At 40.7% G+C, this 22,335-nt stretch overlaps 1 protein-coding gene across 1 annotated transcript; it reads left to right on the top strand.

Moving 5' to 3' along the window:
* The first annotated feature begins 420 nt into the window (after positions 1-420).
* XCL1 (X-C motif chemokine ligand 1) lies at positions 421-4,806 on the top strand. Its single transcript, XM_058538131.1, has 3 exons — positions 421-498; positions 2,707-2,821; positions 3,720-4,806. The coding sequence occupies exons 1-3, from the start codon at positions 438-440 to the stop codon at positions 3,880-3,882; spliced, it is 339 nt and encodes a 112-aa protein (XP_058394114.1). The 5' UTR covers positions 421-437; the 3' UTR covers positions 3,883-4,806.
* Positions 4,807-22,335: the final 17,529 nt, after the last annotated feature.

Below are 22,335 nucleotides of genomic sequence, written 5' to 3'. Positions count from 1 at the left end.
ACAGCAGATGTTACATGGGGGAGGTAGGAGAGCAGGACCACAAGAACCACCCCACCTCATTTCCTTTACACGGTCCGGTGCTGGCCCATGACACTCTCATGGCCTTGAGGGATGTCTGCAGTGGAAGATTTAAATTGAGACCGATGGCAGAAGATGAGACAACCACATTTCTTTATGCATACATTTGGTTTCATTGACACATTAACCACAGGAGAAGGGGAAAAGGCCACAAGGTATGGGGTTAGTATGAGTGGAGGCAAAGGAACTTTTTTTTCAAAGAAAAAAAGCACCAATCTTGCAAAGACTTTCCGTGATTCCACACCCACCTCGAAAGCCCCCTCTTACCACAGGAAGTGCGCTGACCATGAGAGTAATAAAAGAGGCTCAGGAGCAGCGTTCTTCATTCTCTCCCTGCACAGCTCAGCAGGACCTCAGCCATGAGACCTCTCATCCTGGCCTTCCTCGCGATCTGCTGTCTCACAGCACACGTTGTGGAAGGTAAGTCAAAAGGCCGTTTATGAGACAAGGAACAGATACGCAGGCAGGTGGGCACACGCTTTGCTTTTGACTCAGATTTTGACTGGAGTAAACTGCTTTTCCCATGGTAGGCTCAGACTTCCCATATGTAAAATCACAATGATAATTTTGACTCTAGGGCACTTTGTAGATTTCGAAGCAGAGAGAACTTGGTTAGAATCTGGGTTCATACTTTTCTTTTCTTTGTTTTATTTAATTATTTTACTGAGGTCATATTAGCTTATAACATTATGTAATTTTGGTTATACATTATTATATATTAGTTTCTCCTACTCGTCATAAATGAGTGATTTTGGATAAATTTCTTAACCTTTCTGGGCCTACACTTACTTATCTATAAGTTGAATATAATAACAGATACTCTCACTTGGGATTAAAATGAAATAAATCTTATGATTACCTGTCAGATTTCCTCACAAGTAGTCATCTCTTGGTTAATGTTAGCTGTGGAATGGTGGTGATGATTATATATGCTTTTGTAGCTTTTGCCTATTTAATATCTATCTTGATAAATTCTCAAAAATTTTGAGAGTTCAGTCATAATGTTGGGGTGTATATTCTGAAGCAAATCAATGTTTTTTATTAAAAAAAATGTCTAGAAGCTCATACTGTCATACCCAGGAAATCAATATTATCTTCAAGAACTTAGGAGAGTCTATTATTACTGCTATGAATGCTGTTCCCATTTACGATAAACTTGAGTTTATAAGACACCATATGTTAAGGCTAACAAATAGATCAATGCCTTATACACAATCAAATAAACCTGCAAGACATACCCAGATGAGACTTAGATATACTGAGCCTGACTTGAGTGTTCTACACATATTTCTTAAAGGATCTTTTCTTTTTTAAATTGATTGGAGTTTATTTCTCCTTGTGGCTCTGGAAAGAAGAGAGAATATCCTTTGGGTCTAATTAATATTTCAGTTAACTCTCCTTTCAACTTCCTAATTTGTAGACTTGTTACTTAGACTAGAATATCTGAACCTCATCATGGATCCCCAAGGGTGTCTGTGAATAGGGGTGGCAAAGTCTGGGACTCCCTGAAATTGTGCACAAAATAAAAAATATTGATGAAATAAAAAGTTTAAGACTACTAAATTAGGCCAAATACCACAACATGGCTGGCATTTTGCTAAGACGTTAGGCGTACCGTGTGGTGGAAACCCAGGTACGGGCAGGGGAAATGATGCTCCGTTAGAGACTGAAGAGGATGGCAGACACGGGTCAGATTCCCAAGTTTTCTAACTTGAATGACCTCTACAAGGTCTCCTGGGGCTTAGCTTTTCATGTACAACAATGGGATAAAGCAATCTCTGGTTTGACTCAACTCTGCAACGTGAGTGAAGGTGAGGTCTTAATAACAGACACACAAACGTTGCTGAGAATAAGGAGAAGGTTTTGGGGTTTGGAGTCCAGTAGGATTCTCTGGGTCTTGGAAGTCTATGTTAGAGACTTCACAGAGAGAGATATTGTTTCATAAGTAGTGAGAGAAACAGAGAAAAAAAGCAGATTTCTCTTTTTTGCTGACTTCAGAGACCGTTCAGCATTAAAAATAAACTGGTGGCGATAAAGGGTAAAGAATGTGCAGACTGGATATTGAGAGTGATGGAAAGACGGAGGGATGAAGAAGAGCAATGTTAGTTAACACCTTTTGTTTAGTTTCATGTTTAAAAAAAGCCTTCTGATATCAGCAACATTATAGGTCAAATTTGATCATCATCAGCTGTTACTCTAGGTGCTTTTTCACTGAATATTCCTCTAGGAAGAAAATACCAGTCTCTTCAGCTTAGGAGAAAATCAGCACTTAGAAACCTTGATTAGATTTTACCAAACCCTTAATATTGTTAACTATCCCAAGTTATTTTCCCTTCTCCAATGTAAGATGTTCTCTAGACTGAAAAGTTTAATTCTGCTTGGGCCATTTCTATTGGGGAGTAATACTTTACGAATGGCTTCCTTTATATATCTCACATTTTACCATTTGAAATGAGAACGTCTTTATTTATTCAGTCAAAAACAAGCTCCCTCCTCCACATTTAATGTTGCCTTCTCCAAATTACTCTTTATCATATCATTCTTTGTTGTTTTATTTACAGCACCGTAACATTTATACTTTTCGAAATTATATTTTATTTTTGTCTGTCTGCTTGATTTCTTCTCCAGGTGTGGGGAGTGAAGTCCTAGAAAAGAGTGTCTGTGTGAGTCTAACTACCCGGCGACTGCCAGTCAAAAACATCAAGACCTACACCATCAAGGAAGGCTCCATGAAAGCAGTCATGTGAGTTTGCCTCCCCCAAAGCTGGGCTGGATGGAACACAGTATATAGAAATGCTGCCCTCCTCAGGAAAAATAAGTCAGCGTGGAGGAAGACCTCAACTTAACCACAGCTCCTTTGTTTTTCCATATTAACCATGTCTTTACGTAGCACCGAATAATGATTATCACAAAAATTTGGCAACTAGATAAAGAATATCACCCTCCTTTCTGATTTAGCTCAGAAAAAGAATCTGACGGGGAACCAGATGAATACTGTACTCAGTTCTGAGGGTTAGCCTTAGAGATGGATGGTTCAGATGACGATTTGAACATATAGCCCCACAGGTGTGGGATGCTTCCCTTCCCTTCCTTCCCTTCCCTTATGGTGTGTTGGAGTAAAGTAGAGTAGAGTAGAGTAGAGTGCCAGGTTTTATCAGTTGCCATAGCTCAAGGAAAAGTGTCAAAAACTAGCCTACATGGTACCACTCTCTTTGCAGGATCTCATTCTCAGAGTAGCAGCTCTTCCCAACACACCTTTGCAACTTTACCCAAAGAAATTAAGATAAATCACCTTTTGTCCAGAAAATAAGATGATTATGTTTAGATTTGAAAAGGGAGATATGTAATAATTGGACTAGATGACCTCAGATGTCCAGCTGAGTTACAATATTTTGTAGCACTGATGAGAAAAGGAGCCTGTGAATTGTGGTGAATAAAGGAGCTGGATGTTACCGGGAGATAGTTCTCCTTCATGTTAAAATAGATCACAGAAGATTCTCACATATGGTCTCATGGTTCTGAAAGACTATTTTGTCTGGTAATTTCTGCACAAGATCTTTTGTATTTGGTCTGATCTTAACTCCTGGTCCCAAGGCCTGGAGGCTGTGACTAACTTTGTCCACCTTTTCCTCTCATTGCAGATTTATTACCAAACGTGGCCTTAAAGTCTGTGCTGATCCGCAAGTTGAGTGGGTGAAAAAAGCAGTCGAAAGTGTGGACAAGACCACCAGAAGAGGAGTGATCCAGACCAAGCCTACAGGAGCCCAGCAGTCCACCAATACAGCTGTGACCCTGACCACATAGTGGACTTTCAGCACCTTGTCCCCCTCACTAGCCAGCTAGCTCACTTCCCTTTACAAACTCATGGACTTATTCAATTATGTTCACCTTTTAGGAAAGTGCTGCATGAGTCAAATTATTTTCTTACATTTTTATTTTTCATGTCTTTCATATTCATTTAGATGCTCTAATTAATAAATATTTATTATTAAGAATAGTCCCAAAGACTATTCATTATGTACTGGAAAAGTAATATATCATTTATGTTCTATTTCTGTCCTAACTGAACCTCCCTTTGATGGTATCCATGATGGGAGAGATTTTGGCCAATGTTTATCAGAGATGAAACGTATATTCTTCATTCTTAGGTTCCAGCTTGAAGGTTCTTTACACATGAGTCACAAGTGAGATCTTGTGGCAATGACAGTTCAAGATCCATTTCACCCTGTCTTCATAATGGAGCTCTATTTATGGAATAAGGGAGAAAATAATCCAACTGTCACTAGGTTCCCAATCTGAGGGGCCACTACTCAAAAAGTGGCTTTACTCAAGTTTGATCTGGAGCAAATTCTCTTACCTCTCTGTGTTTCATTTGATCTCCTATGAAAGGAAAAAAAGACAGCGCTTGTCAGTTCTTTCATTTGTCAAGGTAGCAAAGGTTAGATTTTTGGTGAAAAGATACTTGATGCAAATAAAAATCAATGCTCTTCTAATTGGGCAATGATCTCACTGCCCTTCTGTGATTTCTGTAATTGTCACTACTTCTGTTATCATACAAGTCATGCTTCTCTGCCAGTAAGCTTTTAACACCCCAAACACTGTCACCTGGAACATTTCTTGAATGTGATCACAATCTGCAGTAATGTTTTAATAAAATGTTCATCTGGTCACTCAATACCCCAGACTCATGCTCTCTTATATTCTCATTAAATTGCTGATTTGATTCCTGTTCGTGGCTCTTCTATCCAGGTAGCTGACCATGCATACATCTGGTTCTATCTGACTCCAAATAGTAAGAACTGGCCATGCCTTGAGCACTTCAAGGGAAGAGAAAGTACTAACTATAGTCTAGTCCTGAGGGGACACTCAGCGGTATCGAGTACTTTCAGAGGGTACCTGAGGGCAGCTCGTTGGAGTCAGCTCACTTCTAGTCATCGAACTAGTGACCAGAGCAGAAACCATTAAAAGGCTGACTCTTGGCAAAAGCTGGGGTCATCTATCCTTTCTCATTGCTATTTGCCCACAATAATTTTCAAAGCTGGTCTTAAAGAAGCAAACACTGAGAATAAAACACTTACTTTGAGAGGGGTGAAACACAGCAAAGTCACAGAAGATGAAAGGAATGGTTTTCTGATTGAGCTACATATATGTGTTTCCCAAATGTCTCCTAGATCCTAGAGGTTTTCATGAGATAATAATAATGTGATATGTGGAAGAATGCGGGTTTCGACATCTCCTTAACTGATCACATTCTCTAAGATGGTGCTATGTGATGCCAAGGGGTTTCAACCGAATGGTGTACATAACTTTTAACTAATTGACTGGATCTTTTGAATTCATTTAGGTAGGATCTGAATCAGATTTAAATTCAAGTCAGAGAAATAATCTAACAAGAAGACATCTCAAAACATTAAATTTTTTTTAGTGGCTGCAACCCCTCCTTTGTGCTCTTATACTTACTTTTAACCTAAAACTTATCAATTTGTATTGAAATTGCTCATTTGCCTGTCTGGGCTCCACCCGCCCTGCAATTAGACTAGAGCTACTTGTGTGTGTTATTCATACTGAATCCCCAGTGCCTAGCATAGAACTGTGAGGGGTCAATTAATATTTGTTGGATGAATAGGAGGAAGAACATATGTTACATTATATGCTTCATTCTAGTCTTTTATATTTATAAAGTTATATATAACACAAATAAACTTTATTAAAAGGAGGTTCAATTCAGCAAACATTTTTGGCTACTTTATATAGGACAGGCTCTGTGTTAAGCTTAGGATATGTCAAGATAAGTAAAACACCATTTCTGCTCTCCAGGAACTCACTTTCTAGGAGATGAGACTATGATGTAAGCAAACCAATTGTAGTACAGGACTTGAAACAGTGAATAACAAAAGCATGTTTAAGAAACAGAAATACAGAGAAGTGCATGATTAACTATCTTGGGAATGTTCTCTCAAAGGACTTCTGACTTCATATATAACTACTAATTATTATTATTAATAAGAGATGCCTGGAAGATGCACCCTTAGTGGATTTGAAGAGGGATGTTGTCACATATTTCTCTCTTCACTAAAACATTCCTCCGCTGTGATTATAATATTTGTACAGTATTTTATTCTTTTGTAGATATTTGATATAACAATACAGTGAGTCTAAAACTGGCATTGTCATTTAATTGGTGAGAAAACTGAGCCACATAGGGATTGATTGTTTTGGCCAAGAGCACACAGTTATTGAGAAGCCGAGCCTGGTCTCAGACATGGACTTTCTGTGCTGTCCCAGCCTCAGGAAGGAGAACGAGGGTGTGGAAGTTTTCCTACAGTGGGTGTTCCCTGATGCCACATCATCTCATGAGTCTCAGAATTTTCAAGATAAATTGGGAGTATCTGAAGGCTATAACAAGCACTTCCTATCTGATTTTTTTCTATGCAATTAGTTTTTAAATATTTTTATTTTATCAAAGTAATACATGAACATGGTCAAATTTAAACAGTACAAAAGAGCTACTAATGAAAACCGATAATCCGCTGCCCTAGTCTTTCCCTTTTCTAATCTCCCTTCTCGCAGACAACTTCTTTAACTCTTTTAGCTGGTGGTTCTTCTGATAGTCACTTCCAAATCACCAATATTCATACACCACTGTTCCCTGGGTTACCAATTTTGGACATTATCTGTGGCTGCCTCCCTGATACATGAATGGTTAGCTCACTTAGCCCCAACCTCCTCCTATCCTTTCCGTATAATTGTGTCCACATTTTCAGTTGGTTATGTTTATAACTTTATGTAATATACCTATCATTTATCTCTTGTTCTGTCAATGATGGACAGTGTCCATCATTGTACTTCTTGACTTTCCATTTTGTAAGACCGTTCTGTTTTCTATAGCAAGTACTTAAATAGCTTCTATTATGTAACCAGCACTACGTTATTTCTTCGCAAATATTAAGACATTTAATCACACAACAGGCTCAATTAAAGACAGAATAACTAAGGCATAAAACAGCTAGTGGTTAGTGAGGGATAGAGTTCGGATTTGAACCCATGGAAGCGTGGCTCCGTTCATGCTGTTGACAACCATGTCATGCTGCCTTCCTCTCTTCATATGTGGAGAACCCACGAAGAGACCACTCAGGTTTGCAGAGTATCTTCATCTAACCAACTTTATTTATTAATTAATTAGCTCACTCATTCAGTAAATATTTATTGAGGGTCTACTATGTGTCAGGAGCTAAAAGTGCAGCAGTGAGCAGAACCAAGTCCCAGCTTTCACGGAGCTTACGTTCTCGTAAACTGTGCCTTCAGTCCCTTTCTCCAGGGTTCTTTTATCTACTCACTCAACCAACAGATGCTTATTGTGTGCCTAATGGAGTCCAGATGCATTGCTGGGCGCTGGAACGCAGTGGTGTGACCAGACACAGTCCTTACATTCAGGACACTTACACAGGTAAGCAGCAATTTCCACATAGTGTAACACGTGTGGTGACAGGGAAAGCAGAAGGTGTGAGGTTTGGACATGCAGGAGCAAGCCTGTACAGGTTTTAGCATGTGGAGAGGGTCAGGACAGGCTTCCGCTTAAAACAGCCTCTGAACTGAGACTGAAGGATGAGTCCCAGTTACCCAGGGGGTTTCAGTGCCTTCCAGGCAAAGGGGAGAAGCAGCACATGAAAAGTCCTGCAGGCGAGAGAAATCTAGATGCGTTAAGGAAATGCAAGACGTTTAATATGACTGAGGGACCAGGCGAAGGTCAGACACAGAAGGTGTGTGGGCAAAAGGTGAGGTTAGCAAGATGGAGGAGATAGCACCAAGGGCTTGGTCTGCCAGAACTGGCAGTGTGTACTTCATTTTAAAGGCTGTGGGAAATGACACTGGCTGCCAGGTAGAAAACAGAGTGCGGAGAATAAGATGGGAGCCGGAAGTCAACTGCCAGGTGGCTCTGGACCTGGTGACTTTTGAACTTGGCCTGGCATGGCGTGACACATTTTTCCTTTTCTTCATGGTCTAGGGAGCCCCTTAGCAATGAATGATTACCTGACTCTGGTGGTGGGCTCAGCTGGACATGCCAAATACCTCAGGCCAGCAACTCCGTTCCCGGATTCCTTGGCTGTGGGAAGCCAGGGCTGGGATAGGAAAAATTACATTTATGGGAATCACCTTATTATTTGCATTTTTCCTTGGCTAAGCTAAGATTGGATCTGTGGGACCAAGATTGGAGCCAACCACCAAGAGGAAGGAGGAGACAGAGTTGAGAAGCAATAAACTTGATATCAGTGGGGTTTTAGAGGTCCACAGACCAAGCCCCTTCTGATTTATTCAGTTTCCTAAAAATTTGTTGAGCACCTGTAGAGTACAAGCGACATAGCACCTAGTCCACTGTCACAAAGCCCATGATCTCGTGGGGAGAAATTGCAGTCCCGAAAGCCATTCCCACCTGGGTGTTCCAAACCGCTCAGCTCAGGGCTTGCCTCCTCTCAGAGACCTGTCTGATGTCCCCAGCCCAGGTGACGCCCCTCTTATGTGCCCACTCAGCTCCTGGGCTTACCTCTATTATTGCTCGTCTCACCCTGAAATTTATTTTTCTTTAGTTATTGTCTTAGTTAATAAGTCGAGGTAGAGATTGTAAATTTGATCTCTGTGTACCTAGTACCTGGCATAGTGCCTGGGACATCATAGGCCTCCAATAAATTTTTGTGGAAAATGTACTACATTAAGTGTATCTCTATCAGTTATCATTAAAAGCTCTAGGAATGCAGAAGAGAGAATATTTAAATCTGTGCTGGGAATGTTAGGAGAAGCTCTGCAGAAGAGGTGATATAACAATTGTGCGTTTGAACCTGAGAAGGAGCTTGCCAGGATGAGAAGCTAGCAGCTGGCGCTCCTGCCAGAGGGAACCGCACGAATGAGAGGCAGGCAAATCAAGGCATGTTTAGGGAAACTGCCCAGGGGTGGCTGGGGTATAGAGCGCAGGGATTATAGAGGAAAGCAAGCCGAGGCTGGATTGGGAAGGCCCTGAGTGCCACGACAAAGGGGAGGATTTTAAACAGAGGGCCCCAGGGAGCAGCGTGGTCAGATCCGAGGTTTAGAACCATAACTGGTGGAGTGCAGAAAACGATTGAGGTTCGGGGGGAAGAGTGAGCTGACCAGCCGGTCAGGCTGGAGGAGATGGTGGCCTGAATTGGGTGGTGGCAGTGAGAACAGGAGTGAGGGGGCCTGAGACAGAATTGGAATGGCTTGGTTATCAACTGGATGTGGGGGACGAACTAGCCGGAGGACTTGAGACTGCTCTGAGGTTTCCAGCTTGGTTGACTGCTTAAGAAATAGTACAACTGACTGGTAAGATTTTAGTCTAATTTCTGGGATGGTTACTAATAGACTCTGAAGAAAATATCACCAAAGAGAAGGAAATGAGGAGCAGAAGAGGCCTGGAAAAGTAAAAAACTGATTATCAGCCTTTATATTCATGTAATTCAGACAAAAGCCCAAACTACATTTTTATTCCCTTTTGACAGACAATCTTTTTACAACGATGAGGTAAAAATAAGACTGGATATCTGTGAAATGCTTTATGCCCCTTGGGGAAGAAAAGGTACATATAAATGGCATAGAGTATCCATTGGGTGAGTCACCAGCGTTATTTTAAGCGGGATTTGTCACATGGCAGTGGGAGGCAGAGAGGAGCAGAGAGATGAATCTGTAATGAGAGAAGAGAAATGAGGTGAAAGAAAAGGTTTTGAGTGGGAATTAGGAGTGCCCAAGCATGACTGCAAGGTGGAGTTTGATGGGAGAGAGGGAGGGAGGAGGTCAAAGGGACTTTTCTCTTTCTTTGGAAGGAATTAGTAAAAATTGGGACAAACTGCTGGTGGAAGACCAGAGGAGTGACCTGGAGTTATTATTTTGCAGGCTAGAGAGGAAATTTAGAGGAATCTCAGCTGAGAGAAAGTTGCCCCCCAATCCTTCCAAAAGAAATTTCAATTAAATACAAGTGATATATGTTGATTTCCTGTCACACTGTGTTGCCTAGAGTAATTGCTAAGGCTGTATAATCTGCTTCCTCTTGAGATTTGTGATTTGTCTCATCAAGGTAGAACTGCTGAATGAGATTTTCGGAAAGAAGTTTCACATTCTAGAGTAAGGAGACAAAAGACCACAGGGCCAGGCTGAGATGGTCTGCATCAGAACCACCAGAGGTTGCGTGAGGAAAGAGTGGATTCCCATTTCCCTGAAGACTGGATGGGGGTAATGGCTGGGTGGAGAGGTGGCGAGTGAAGGGAGTATTGGCAAACGAACTCTCATGAGCAGTAGGTGAAGGAGAGGAGGGAAGGATCGCCATGTGATCTCTCTTTCCTTCTTGCTCTCTGGGTAGATACTGGTGTGGTGGTCAGGAGCCTGAGCCCTGCCTGGACCTGGATACTGGCTTCACCACTCGCTATACGAGTGACCAAAGGAAAACTGCTCGATTTCTCTGTGTCTTAGGTGGCCTCCTTTACAACGTTGGAATAATAATAGTGCTGACCTCATAGGATTCTTGTGAGAGTTACAGCACTTAAAACAGACCCTGGCACGTAGTGAAGACTCAATAAGTGTTAGCTTTCATTATCCCTAGCATGTAGGCTGGGATAGGATGTGGTAAAGTGAACGGTGGGTGGGAAAGGGAGTAGATATATCAAGCATCTACGAGATTTCCTGAAAGCCGACATCTACTGGTTGAGACCACTGTCTTCATCATTTAGGCAAAACTGGGTTTAATTTTCTATATTTTCTTAATAATTGCATCTAACTCATTAAATCATAGAGTGTTCTATGGAATACTTGTACCATGAGAGTCTCCATTTTAAAAAAAAGATACTACGGTCAAATGTGTTTAGGAAATGATCATACTATCCCCCTTCTCTTGGAGAATCACAGCGACGTAGCTTACCAAAGTCTCTGAGAAGTACCGTGCAAAAGATACCCATTAAACCTCAATTATCTCAGTGTTTCCTCAAGTTAACCTACGTACAAAACTCCTTTCCCTATACCATTTGTTAACATCCCAGGAACACCTATTGAACGTAAATTCTTCAAAACATTGGAGAACAAAAATCTACTCAGATCCATAATCTCAAAAGAACAGTTACAATTCACTAACAGCATACACAATCAAAAAGAGAAATCTACTCCAAGTCCCCTTACTTATGTCTCTGTAGCCTGTTATAGCCTAGAGTCCCATTTTGGAAATGCCTTTTATTCTGAGTATGTGTGTGTGAGTGTGTATGAGGTGCTCACAGACTCCTTGTTTCCTTTATATATTTTTAAAAATTATTTTATTGAGGTCATGTTGGTTTACAACAGTGTGTAAATTTCAGGTGTACCTCATTATATTTTGGCATCTGTATAGACTGCATCATGTTCACCACCAAAAGTCTAGTTTCCATCCGTTACCTTACATATGTGACCTTTTACCCTCTCCGTACCCCCTTCCCCTCTGATAACCACCAATATATTCTCCTTATCTAAGTGTTTGTTTATCTTCCCTTACGAGTGAAATCATATGGTCTTTGTCTTTTTCTGTTGACTTATTTCGCTTAGCATAATATGCTCAAGGTCCATCCATGTTGTCCTGAATGGTAAGACTGTATCTTTTTTATGGCTGAGTAGTATTCCATGGTATATATACACCACATCATCTTTATCCAGTCATCAGTTGATGGGCGCTTGGGTTGCTTCCAAGTCTTGACTATTGTGAATAATGCTGCAATGAACATAGGGATACAAATATCTTGTTGAATTGGTGTTTTCATATTCTTTGGATAAATATCTAGAAGTGGAATAGCTGGATCATATGGTATTTCTATTTGAGAAATCTCCATACTCTTTTCCATAGTGACTGCACCAGCTTGCATTCCCACCAGCAGTGTATGAGGATTTCCTTTTCTCCACATCCTCTCCAACACTTGTTATTTCTTCTCTTTTTAATAATAGCTGTTCTGATGGGTGCAAGGTGATATCTCATTGGAGCTTTGATTTGCATTTCCTTAATAACTAGTGATGTTGAACATCTTCTCATGTGCCTGTTGGCCATCTGTATATCTTCTTTGGAAAAATGTCTGTTCACATCCTTTGTCCATTTCTTGATTGTGTTGTTCACATTTTTATTGTTGAATTGTATGAGTTCTTTATATATTTTGGAAATTAACCCTTTATTGGGTTATATAATTTGCAAATATTTTTCTCCCAGTTGATGGGTTGTCTCTTTGTTTTGTTGATGGTTTCATTTGCCATGCAGAAGCTTTTTACTTTGATGTAGTCCCATTTGTTTATTTTTTCTTTTGTTTCCCTTGCCTGAGGAGACATGGTGTTCAAAAAGATACTGCTAAGACTGATGTCAAAGAGTGTATTGCCTATGTTTTCTTCTAGATGTTTTATGGTTTCAGGTCTTACATTCAATTCTTTAATCCATTTTGAGTTAATTTTTGTTTATGTTTTATGATAATGGTCTATTTTCATTCTTTTGCATGTGGTTGTCCACTTATCCCAATACCATTTATTGAAGAGACTTTCCTTTCTCCATTGTATGTTTTTGGCTCCTTTGTCGAAGTTACATTGTTAATTAACCATGTACTATGTAAAGTATCTACCTACCAGCACTCATTGAATGCTTACTATGAATGAGATGTTGTGCTAAGTACTTTGGAGCCAAAGTAGAACACTTCAAGGATTCTAAACTTTCCTCTTTTGGTGGCTTTGCTTATGTTCTTCATTGTGCTTGGAGAGTGACACTCTGCCTCCTCTCCCCTCCTTCTCCAATCAGTGTCCATCTCAGATGCCCTGTTCTCTATGAAACCTTCCCCTGGATCTGATCTGTGGCTTGCAAATGGGTCTGATCTGTGGCTTCACTAAACCTCTAGGCCTTCCCTTCCTTATGACATTCATTTTACTCTGCCCTGAATTGTAGATATTTGTGAAATTCTTATCCCTAAGAAAAATTGGAAACAGGGACTGTGACTTTTCATCTCTGTATTTCCTGTAGCACCAACAATAGGGCTTTCCCAGTCTGTGCTCAACAAATAGTTGCTGAATTAGAACTATTAAAAGGAACATAAGGCATAGTCCCTGTTACTTAAGTCATTTAGATTGTAGTTATGGAGATAATACCTACACATGAGGATACAGTGACAACAGAAGGTAGAGATGGACTGATAATTGCCTATTTAATGGAATGGACTGAGGATGACAGAATGTTTCTTTCAAAGAATCAGCTCCAGTTGATTGGTAGTGGCTGCCTGACTTTCTGTGTTAGGTGAGGTCTTGAGGCTACTTCCTGGCTCAGTGGGAAGAGTGCTGTGATGGGTTATTGATATCTGCTTTGTGTTGTAAGCTCACGAGTGGCAGTACACATTTAGATTGCTTGATGATCTTTGTATAGTCAGTGGTGTATGGGCCTCAGAGAAGGTGCAGGTTACGTGAACTGACTGGGGTTAGTCAAGGAAAGCTTATGCCATGAAGAAAGAGATTTCGATTGGTCCATGGAAGATAAGTAGGATTTAAAAGCCAAAGGGGAGCTATGATGTAAGCAAAAATGTGTGGCAGTGTAGGAAAGCAGGATTTTTTTTTTTTGTGAGGAAGATTAGCCCTGAGCTAACATCTGTTGCCAGTCCTCTTCTTTTTGCTGAGGAAGATTGGCCCTTGGCTAACACCCGTGCCCATCTTCCTCTACTTTATATGTGGGACCCCTGCCACAGCATTGCATGATAAGCGCTGCATAGGTCCGCACCTGGAATCCGAACCCACAAACCGCAGGCTGCCAAAGTTGAGTGCCCGAACTTGACCACTACACCACCAGGCCAGCTCCGGAAACCAAGAAATTTTTTGGGGCCAACTTGAGTTCCATTGAGAAGTCAGTGGTATTTGAGTAATATATCTTACAGCTGAATTAATATAGCTCGTTTAGAACCATTCCCCATGATTGGCCTCATCACAGCACCACATAGCTGTACACACACCAGTAGGAAGTGCAAATCCCAGTGAATCATGGACATCCAGACACATCTCTAGGGCTGTTCAGCAGAGCTCAAGCGTCCTGGATGCCTCGGGTGTTCCATGGATAGACCCCTGTCTCCTGCCCCAGACAAGCAGGTCATCTGTGTGTGGGCTTTAGACACAGGATACAAGTCATGAGCAGAGAAACCTGTAGCAGGAATCTTCTTCTCTACCTTCATGGCACCACTAGTAGCAGCTCAATTTGGGAAGAAAATTCATTTCATACCTCAGGATAACTTCATGAAAGAGCTGTGCTGTTGGGCCTTGAGGCATGTCCGCATCAAAGTGGGTTGAGAGGAAAAGTGGTTATTTATGCATCCAAGCCATTAACTTTCCACCTGGGCTGAATATAGGCCCCAGTGTTTATTTTTCATTGTAAACAGAATAGGCAAACTGATTATTAGTATAGTGTGATGATTGTTTTAATTATTTTCGTGATTATTTTTCTCCCTTGATCGGAGTTCTCTAACTTATTACCTCATTACAATATTAAAATTTTGTGGCATGTTTGGAAGAAGTTGTCTTGGGTCTCAAGGAATCAATTATTTAAATATTTTGATTGACAACAGCAGAGGAATCTAATGGTTAGATTGGCTACATCTCATTGAGACCAACAATCCTTTGATATTTGTCAAAGAAACCATGCATTGTATGTTTGGATTAAAACTTATATTTGCATGATTGAATGTGAATATACTAAAAATTTACATTCCATATAATAGATTCATAATTAGTAAAGAAGACATTGGAGATGAACATTAAATTCAAAAATGAGTTGCTTAGTGCAGTTGAGGTTGTTTCTTGATCTGGATAGAAATTATACCAGTGTGTTCAGTTCATGAAAATTCCCTTAGTTGTTAACTTATAATATGTGTATTTTTTGATGTGTATTATACTTCAATAAAAAGTTGAAAGAAGTCATTGCTTAGTTCACTCTCTTTTTCATCACGTTTAAGATTGGCTTCATTGAGAACACAGGAAAGTTAAATTTGACAAAATTTAGAGGTAGCAGATTGTTCTAGAGATGGAAGATTTAGGATGGATAGAAATGGAAGAAGATAGCTTATTTCTCATCACATTCACCTTGAAAAATTAATTTGATGGAGTTGATATAATATTAATCATAATCTCCTGTGTGATTCCAAAAATGAATAGCATCATAGCTAAAGATGAAAGAATAAGGGTTTGGAAATCTTTTTCCTCCTAACCAATGAAGTGTTTCTCCATCCATCTCGTCAAAAGCTACATCAACAAGCAGAGGAACATTGCATAAAAATGAAAAGATCCCAATGCACCCTTGATATACACAAGGTTGACACATTATCTTGATGCCTTGAGAATAAGAAACAACGCCAAATGCTTCTGTTTTGCATATGTCCTTTTCAGAACATTTTCACTTGCATTAGTTCACGGAAGCTTCACGGCAAAAGGCAGGTGAGATGAGGTAGGAAGGCAGGATTGTGATGTTTACAAGTGAAGACAAAGAGAGAGAAGCAGTTTTCCCCAGGCTGCACAGCCAGGTAAGAACTCAGCCAGAGCTCCTGACTGTGGTCCAGTTCTGTCTTCTGTGTTCTTCAAGTATTCTGCAATGGATATTTATTATTTTTATAATTAGAATAGATGTAAATAAGGGTCATTCAACAAAACACACCCACAACCCTTTGTTGAGTGTCCATTCCCTACAAAGCAGAGTGTGCTGAGTGCATCGGCAGTGGACATAATCGATAAGTCCTTTCTAATTGATTGCCATCTCTACCTCCAGTCAGGTCCTTTGCTTTCTCAGAAATTGGGTGGGGTGGGTTTCACTAACTGCAAAACTGCAGTAACTCTTGCATTACTGATGTTCTCTCTCAAGACAGTGGTAAACGCTCTCTGAAGCTCTGTGATGACCCAAATGTGGCACAGAAATCCAAGTGCAGTGATGGGAGGCAAATCATGATGGGAGCTAAGTCGAGGGCCTGTGAATGGATTGGGGGAGGGGCAATCCACAAGGATCATGTGAAGACATAATGATTTCTAACTCCAGCTACTACCAAATAAACATAATGTATTGTTTTATGTGCAAATATATAGTGTTTTTCTTTTTATTCTCTTGTTGAAAATGGATGCATGAGTGATTTCAGAATTTGTGCTCTGTACCCCTATTTGCTGTTGCCAACAAGCTTCACAGCAGATCTTGGGAGGGGAGCCTTAGAGATGCTATAGGAATTTACTGCAAGGAACTTAAAACTATTTTGTAAAGATAGCTGCAGATTAAGAATGGAGATGCTTATCTCCTTTCTGCTGCTCCCCTGTGTTGGTGTACAGCAAGCCTGGACTACTAAATCAGCTTTTTTTCTCTTGGACCATGATTGTGTCAGGATGCATTTTTTTTTTTTAAGCATCGTGTTGGGTTTGTGCTGAGCTCTGATCTGGAGTTGAGATTGGTGGGCTGCAGGATACTTATTCTCACCTCTAGCGGTAACCACGGTGATGACTCTCAGCCTCAGGTCCATCCTCTCCTCCCTCATCTTCTGGAACTCAGGAGAGAAGACTGGGGAGGGTATTCTTGCTTGTCCTTCTGAGTAATGGGTGTGATCCTTGGGGGAAGTGCCATCTTCTGTAGAGCACCATCTCTACATTCAGAACTGACAAAAGGCTAGACATGAGGGCTTGGTAGTAGTTTTCTGAATACGTTTTTGGAGGAGAGGGAGATCATTACCTGGGGCATCACCTTTCCTTTTTGTTCCTTCCTTTTCTCCCTGGCGCTAAGTAATATGCTCAGAGCATCCTGGGTTCACCACTGTGTCTATAAGTATCTGTATATTGGGACTATTTCTAAGCTATAGAGGAAGAGATAGAAGGAAGGAAACAGTAAAAGTAGACTCTCTTGACACTGAGATGAGCTTAGACGTAAATAAGTATTTTATTCTTTCCTTGATTACATTTTATGTACAACTTTTGAGACAAAACACAGCTTAAAAAGGTATAGCTATCCTCTGATTACACAATTAAATCACACGAATTGCTACGAAGATGTGTGATATATTATGCTCTGGATGAAGAAAGAGATTGTGATGAATTGCTGTCATCTATCTTACGTATTCCTACCCTTCTAATCTGGATGTTAAATTTGATTTATGTAAGTGCTTGGAATTTTTAATTTTTATGAAATGTGTTTATTTCAGCTTATAGGATGAGAGGGTTGAGTTCTTTACAGGCTGGAGCAAATGTGAGGAAGCCAAGATATTGCAGCTCCGTCTCTTATTTTTGTACTACACAGATCTTGCCGACATACACAGGCTCAAGGAATTCAAATTATTTAGACCATTAACTCTGATTTAAGAGGAACAGAATAAATAAAACTTGGTTGAGTGGGATCTGGTGTAACTGCGTTTCCTGGGAGGCTGTCTTGGTGCAGTGAGTCTGGCTCCATGGCATTGGAGTCACACAGCGCTGGCCTCGAATTCCAGCTTGCATCATCGTTGGCTGTGCTACCTTTAATAAACTGCTGACCTTCTGAGTTTCATTGCCTTCCCTTGTAGATAAGATGACTCAACTCACATGGTGCTTGTGGGAATCAAATGAGAAATAGTGACGAACAAAATAGACAAGAGACAAGATCTCTGTCCTCATAGAGCTTCCCTTCTAAGCAGGGTGGTGGGGGGAACCACACACACACACACACACACACACACACACACACACACACGTGTCAATCAAAATGTGTCAGGAGATGATGAGTACTATAAAGAAAAACAAGGCAGAGTAAGAGGACAGGGAGGGGTATGGGTATGGGGGTAGGGGAGTAAGGAGTGGTCTTCTACTTTAAATATGATGTGGACAGGAATGTCTTCTTTGATAATATCCAGGAGACCTGCATGAAGTTAGAGAGTGCCCATGGAGATATCTCAAGGAAGAATATTCCAGGCAGGGGGAAGAGTTCACGCAAAGGCCCCGAGGCAGGAGTATGACTGACGTGTTGAAGAGCAACAAGAAGGCCTGTGTGGCTGGGGCTGATGAGTGAGAGGAGCATAACAGAAGGGGACTCAGGCAGCTTACAGAACAGAGCACGCAGCACCTTGTTGGCCACAGAAGGACTTTGGATTTTATTTTGAGTAGAATGAGGAGCTCTTAGAGGTTTTTGAGCAGAGCCATGATGATATTATTTTTATATTTTGAAAGGATCCTTCTGTCAGTTATATGAAGAATAGATTCTAAAGGGTGGAAACAGAGATTTCACTTAGACGATTGAAATAATCTGGGCAGGAGGTAGTGGCTGGGGTGGTTAGCAGGAGAGGTGGTAAAAAAAATGGTCATATTTGGGATTTATTTTTTTTCCATATTTTAAACAGCTTTGTTGAGGTATAATTTACATACCATAAATCTCATCCATTTTAAATGTATTGTAAATGTTTTTAGAAAATTTATAGGTTTGTGCAACTCTCATCACAATCTGCGTTGAGAATATTTCCATCACTCCCAAGTGACCCATTATTCCCATTTGCATTTAATTCCTGCTCCTATTCCCAGTCCCAGCAACCAGTAATACGCTTTCCATCCATATAGATTTGCCTTTCCTTCATATAAATGGAATCATACAATATGTAGTCTTTTGAGTCTTGCTTCTTTCATTGCATCATATTTTTGAGGTCATCTATATCGTAGCATGGAACAGTAGTTTATTCCTTTTTGTTGCTGAATAGTATTCCATTGCATGAATTTACCACATTTTGTTTATTTATTCACCAACTGATGGACATTTGAATGGTCTTACTTAATAGCTAATATGAATAATGCTGCTGTGAATATTCATGTACAAATCTTTGTGTGGACATGTTTCCATTTTTCTTAGGTAGATACCTAGGAGTGGGATTGTTGGATCTTATTGTAAGCTTATATTCAACATGGTAAGAAAGTGAAAAACTTTCTTACAAAGTGACTGTCATTTTATATTACCATGAAAACAATATGCAAAGATTCAGGTTTCTCCATAGCCTCACCAAAACTTGTTATTATCTTTTCTATTATAGCCATTCTAGTAGATATGATGTAGTATCTCATGACTTTAATTTGCAGTTCCCTAATCACTAACAATGTGGAACATCTTTTCATGCACTTACTAGTCATTTATATATCTTCTCTGAAGAAATGTCTATTCAAATCTTCTACTCATTTTTCAATTGGCTTGTTTGTTTCCTTATTACTGAGTTATATGAGTGCTTCATATATTTGGGACACCAGACTTTTGACCAATATATGCTTTACAAATATTTTCTCCCAATTTGTGGCTTATCTTTTAATTTTCTTAATGTATCTCTTGAAGCATAAAATTTTTTAAATTTGATAAGGTCCAACTTATTTTTTCTTTTATGGATCGTGCTTTTGGTGTCATATCTAAGAATTCTGGGTTCCTTTTAAAGGTAAATCTAACGGGAGTTGGTGATGGATTGGATGTGGGGTATGGAAGAAAAGGAGAGTCAAAAATGACTGAAGTTTTTGTTCTGAGCTATCAGAAAAAATGGATTTTCCACGTATTCAGTGAATAAAGACTAGGGAAGAAAAAAGTCAGGCAGTGGAAATCACTAGTTGTTTTAACCGAGTTATGTTTAAGATCCTTATTAGACATCCAAGTAAGGATGTAAAGTAGGCAGTTAGACTTAGAAGCTTCCAGTTCAGGTGTTTGAGATATAAATGTAGGAGTCATCAGCATAAAGATGGTATTTAAACCCATGGCCGGTAGGATATTACTCAGGGAGTGAATGTGCATCGAGAAGAAAATAGTTCTAAGGACTGACTCCTGGAGCACTTAAATTAAGAGAAGTCAGGGAGAAGGGGAGGAACCAGGATGGAGATTGAGAAGAGGCATCCTGTGTTTCAGAAGGACCAGGGGAGTGGTATTTTGGGGGACACGTGAAGAGACTGTTGCAAGAAGGGTGAGTGATCAGACAAATTGTGCAGATACATGAGGACAATAGGACTGAGAATTAGTTATTGGATTTGGCAACATGGAGGTCAGCGGTGCTCTTGACAAAAACAGTATCAGTGGAATAATGAGGACTAAAGTCTGATTAGAATGGGTGAGACAGAGAATGGAAGGAGAGAGAGTGGAGAGTGTGGTTAGGGACAACTCAACCATAATGAAGACATTAGCCACAATGAAGAGCAGAAAAATGGGATAGTAGCTGGGAGGAAATGTGAGATCAAGAGAGGCTTCTTTTCCTCCCTCCCTCCCTCCTTCCTTTTTTAAATATGGGAGATAATACAACAGAAAATTGATTTAGCAGAGAGAGGAGATAATTGTAGAAATGAGATTCCTGAGAACATGGAAGCTGAGTTCCAGTGAACAAGTGTGTGTAGAAAGGAACGTGGATGGTTGATCCATTGTAAATGAAAAAAGGGAGAGTTTGTAAGGAGAGTTGCATGTGGGTTGGTAGATTTGGTGGTGGGAGTTTGGGAAAGCTTGCTTCTAACTGATTTTATTTTCTTCAAGGTCGTCAGCTGAGAAGGGAGAAGAGGAGAGAAAGATATTGTTATTTTGGGGAAAGAGAAGAAAGCAGAAATCTGACATCTAGGAGAGTGGGAGAGTTATTGGACTAGAGAAATGTGGCGAGATTGAAGGAGGGAAAAAGAGGCAAAGGAGTTTTTGGTGCATGTAAGGGAGTGATAGCAATGAAGGATCATAGAATCGAAGCTGGGAAAGCAGGTAAGTGAGAGCCTGAGGCGGTGCTAGCCAGTAGAAAGGGGGTAAAGCCAATATATTTGGGGTCACAGTGGAATGGGGTCAAAGAATTGTTGGAACCAGGATACTGGAATGGATGAGATACAAAGATAGGGTATGCTGGTCAGGGAATCAACATAGCAGATGAGATGCCATACTTTGGTGATGACAGTGTCTAGAGCATGGCCATGCGAGTGAGGGTCTCAGGTATAGTGGAAAATATGGGAAAAGAGCAGGCCAGTATTTGAAAAAATAGTCCACATGGATATTGAAATCAGCAAGAATTGTAGCAGGAGTAATGATACATAAACACCGGGTGTGAAAATTTTCAAGTGATGAAGGTTAGGATCCTTTATTCTGGAGAGGATCACATTGTGTCATGGTCTTATCTTCGAAGTCTCTGTGTAGGGAAGGTAGGGGTGAGAGAAACAGTGGTTTGGAAGCAGCAATAAAATGCAAGGAGGATGCATAATCTGTCCCCAGACCACTTGCGTTTGAAGTGTAGGAGACAGAATGGCCATCATGTGCCTGGCACAGCACGGGTACTCCAAGAACGTTAGTTTCCTTTTCATAGTCAGCAGCAACGTTTCTCCAAACTTGCTTATCTTATTTTTAAATCAATTGTTACTTGGCTCAGCTAAAGTCTGTGGTGGCTTAGCATTAGCACTGCTCTAAACCTGCTTTTTAAGACATATTAATGCTTTGCTTTGTTTCTTAGAAATATTTAGAGCCCTAAATATTTCTTGGGACACAGTGAAACACACACACACCCACATACACACTCACAGATACACACACACACACTCACAAAGAAACTAAAAAAAAATGTCATTTTCGGTCAGAGTTACACATTTTGGAGGTGAGATGCTTGGTTGAAGTTAGTTCTCCTTCTGTGGCTATGAACTTACATTTTCTCTGTGTGAAGTCATATAGCTGTTAGAGGGAGGAAACCCCACGAATGAGGCTCCTTTTTCTGACACTGTCCTCGCGGGTACCCAGGCATCATCAGCTCTTTGTTCTAAGGTCGTGCCAGCAGCATGAATGCTGGCTCTTGACCCACACCTGCTAACGCAGACCTGAGCCCCTTGCAAAGCCCCTTTTCCTCTAAGTACTTCTGGGACCCCCTGAGAGGTCTCTTACAACTCCCATAGAGTCCTGCTCCTGCCTTGCTGTGGCATCTGTTGCTGCAGGAGCCCAGCTGCATCTCCAGCCAGCAGAGCTTCTAATCTGGTGTGTTGAGGGATGTGCTCTGAGCTGAGTCCTGTCTCTCCTGCTCACCTCTGTCACCTTGCGGTGCAAGTGACTTACCCGGGCCCATGATGCTCTCTGGTTGTAAAAATGAGAACGTGCACTCTTTCTAGTTACGCACAGTGGGAGTGGGGAGGGTCCACAGGAGGATTGCTTGGGCCCTGAAGTGATAAAGAGAGGGTGAACTTGCAGTAGAGTCACACAGCCCTTCTCTCCTAGGCCTCATACACGTCCACCAGCGTGGCTGAGTTCAGACAAACTGCAAGCACTAGTTGTCATGAAGACTGTGG

Source organism: Diceros bicornis, chromosome 4 (assembly GCF_020826845.1).
Source record: "Diceros bicornis minor isolate mBicDic1 chromosome 4, mDicBic1.mat.cur, whole genome shotgun sequence".
NCBI classification, from domain to species: domain Eukaryota; kingdom Metazoa; phylum Chordata; class Mammalia; order Perissodactyla; family Rhinocerotidae; genus Diceros; species Diceros bicornis.
The sequence above is the reverse complement of the archived record's forward strand: the minus strand, read 5'-3'. Positions and strand labels throughout refer to the sequence as shown.

Coding starts and splice junctions, on each gene's coding strand:
- XCL1 (XM_058538131.1), top strand. CDS start 438: ATGAGACCTCTCATCCTGGCCTTCCTCGCGATCTGCTGTCTCACAGCA. Junction 499..2,706: donor CACAGCACACGTTGTGGAAG/GTAAGTCAAAAG, acceptor TTTCTTCTCCAG/GTGTGGGGAGTGAAGTCCTA. Junction 2,822..3,719: donor GGCTCCATGAAAGCAGTCAT/GTGAGTTTGCCT, acceptor CTCTCATTGCAG/ATTTATTACCAAACGTGGCC.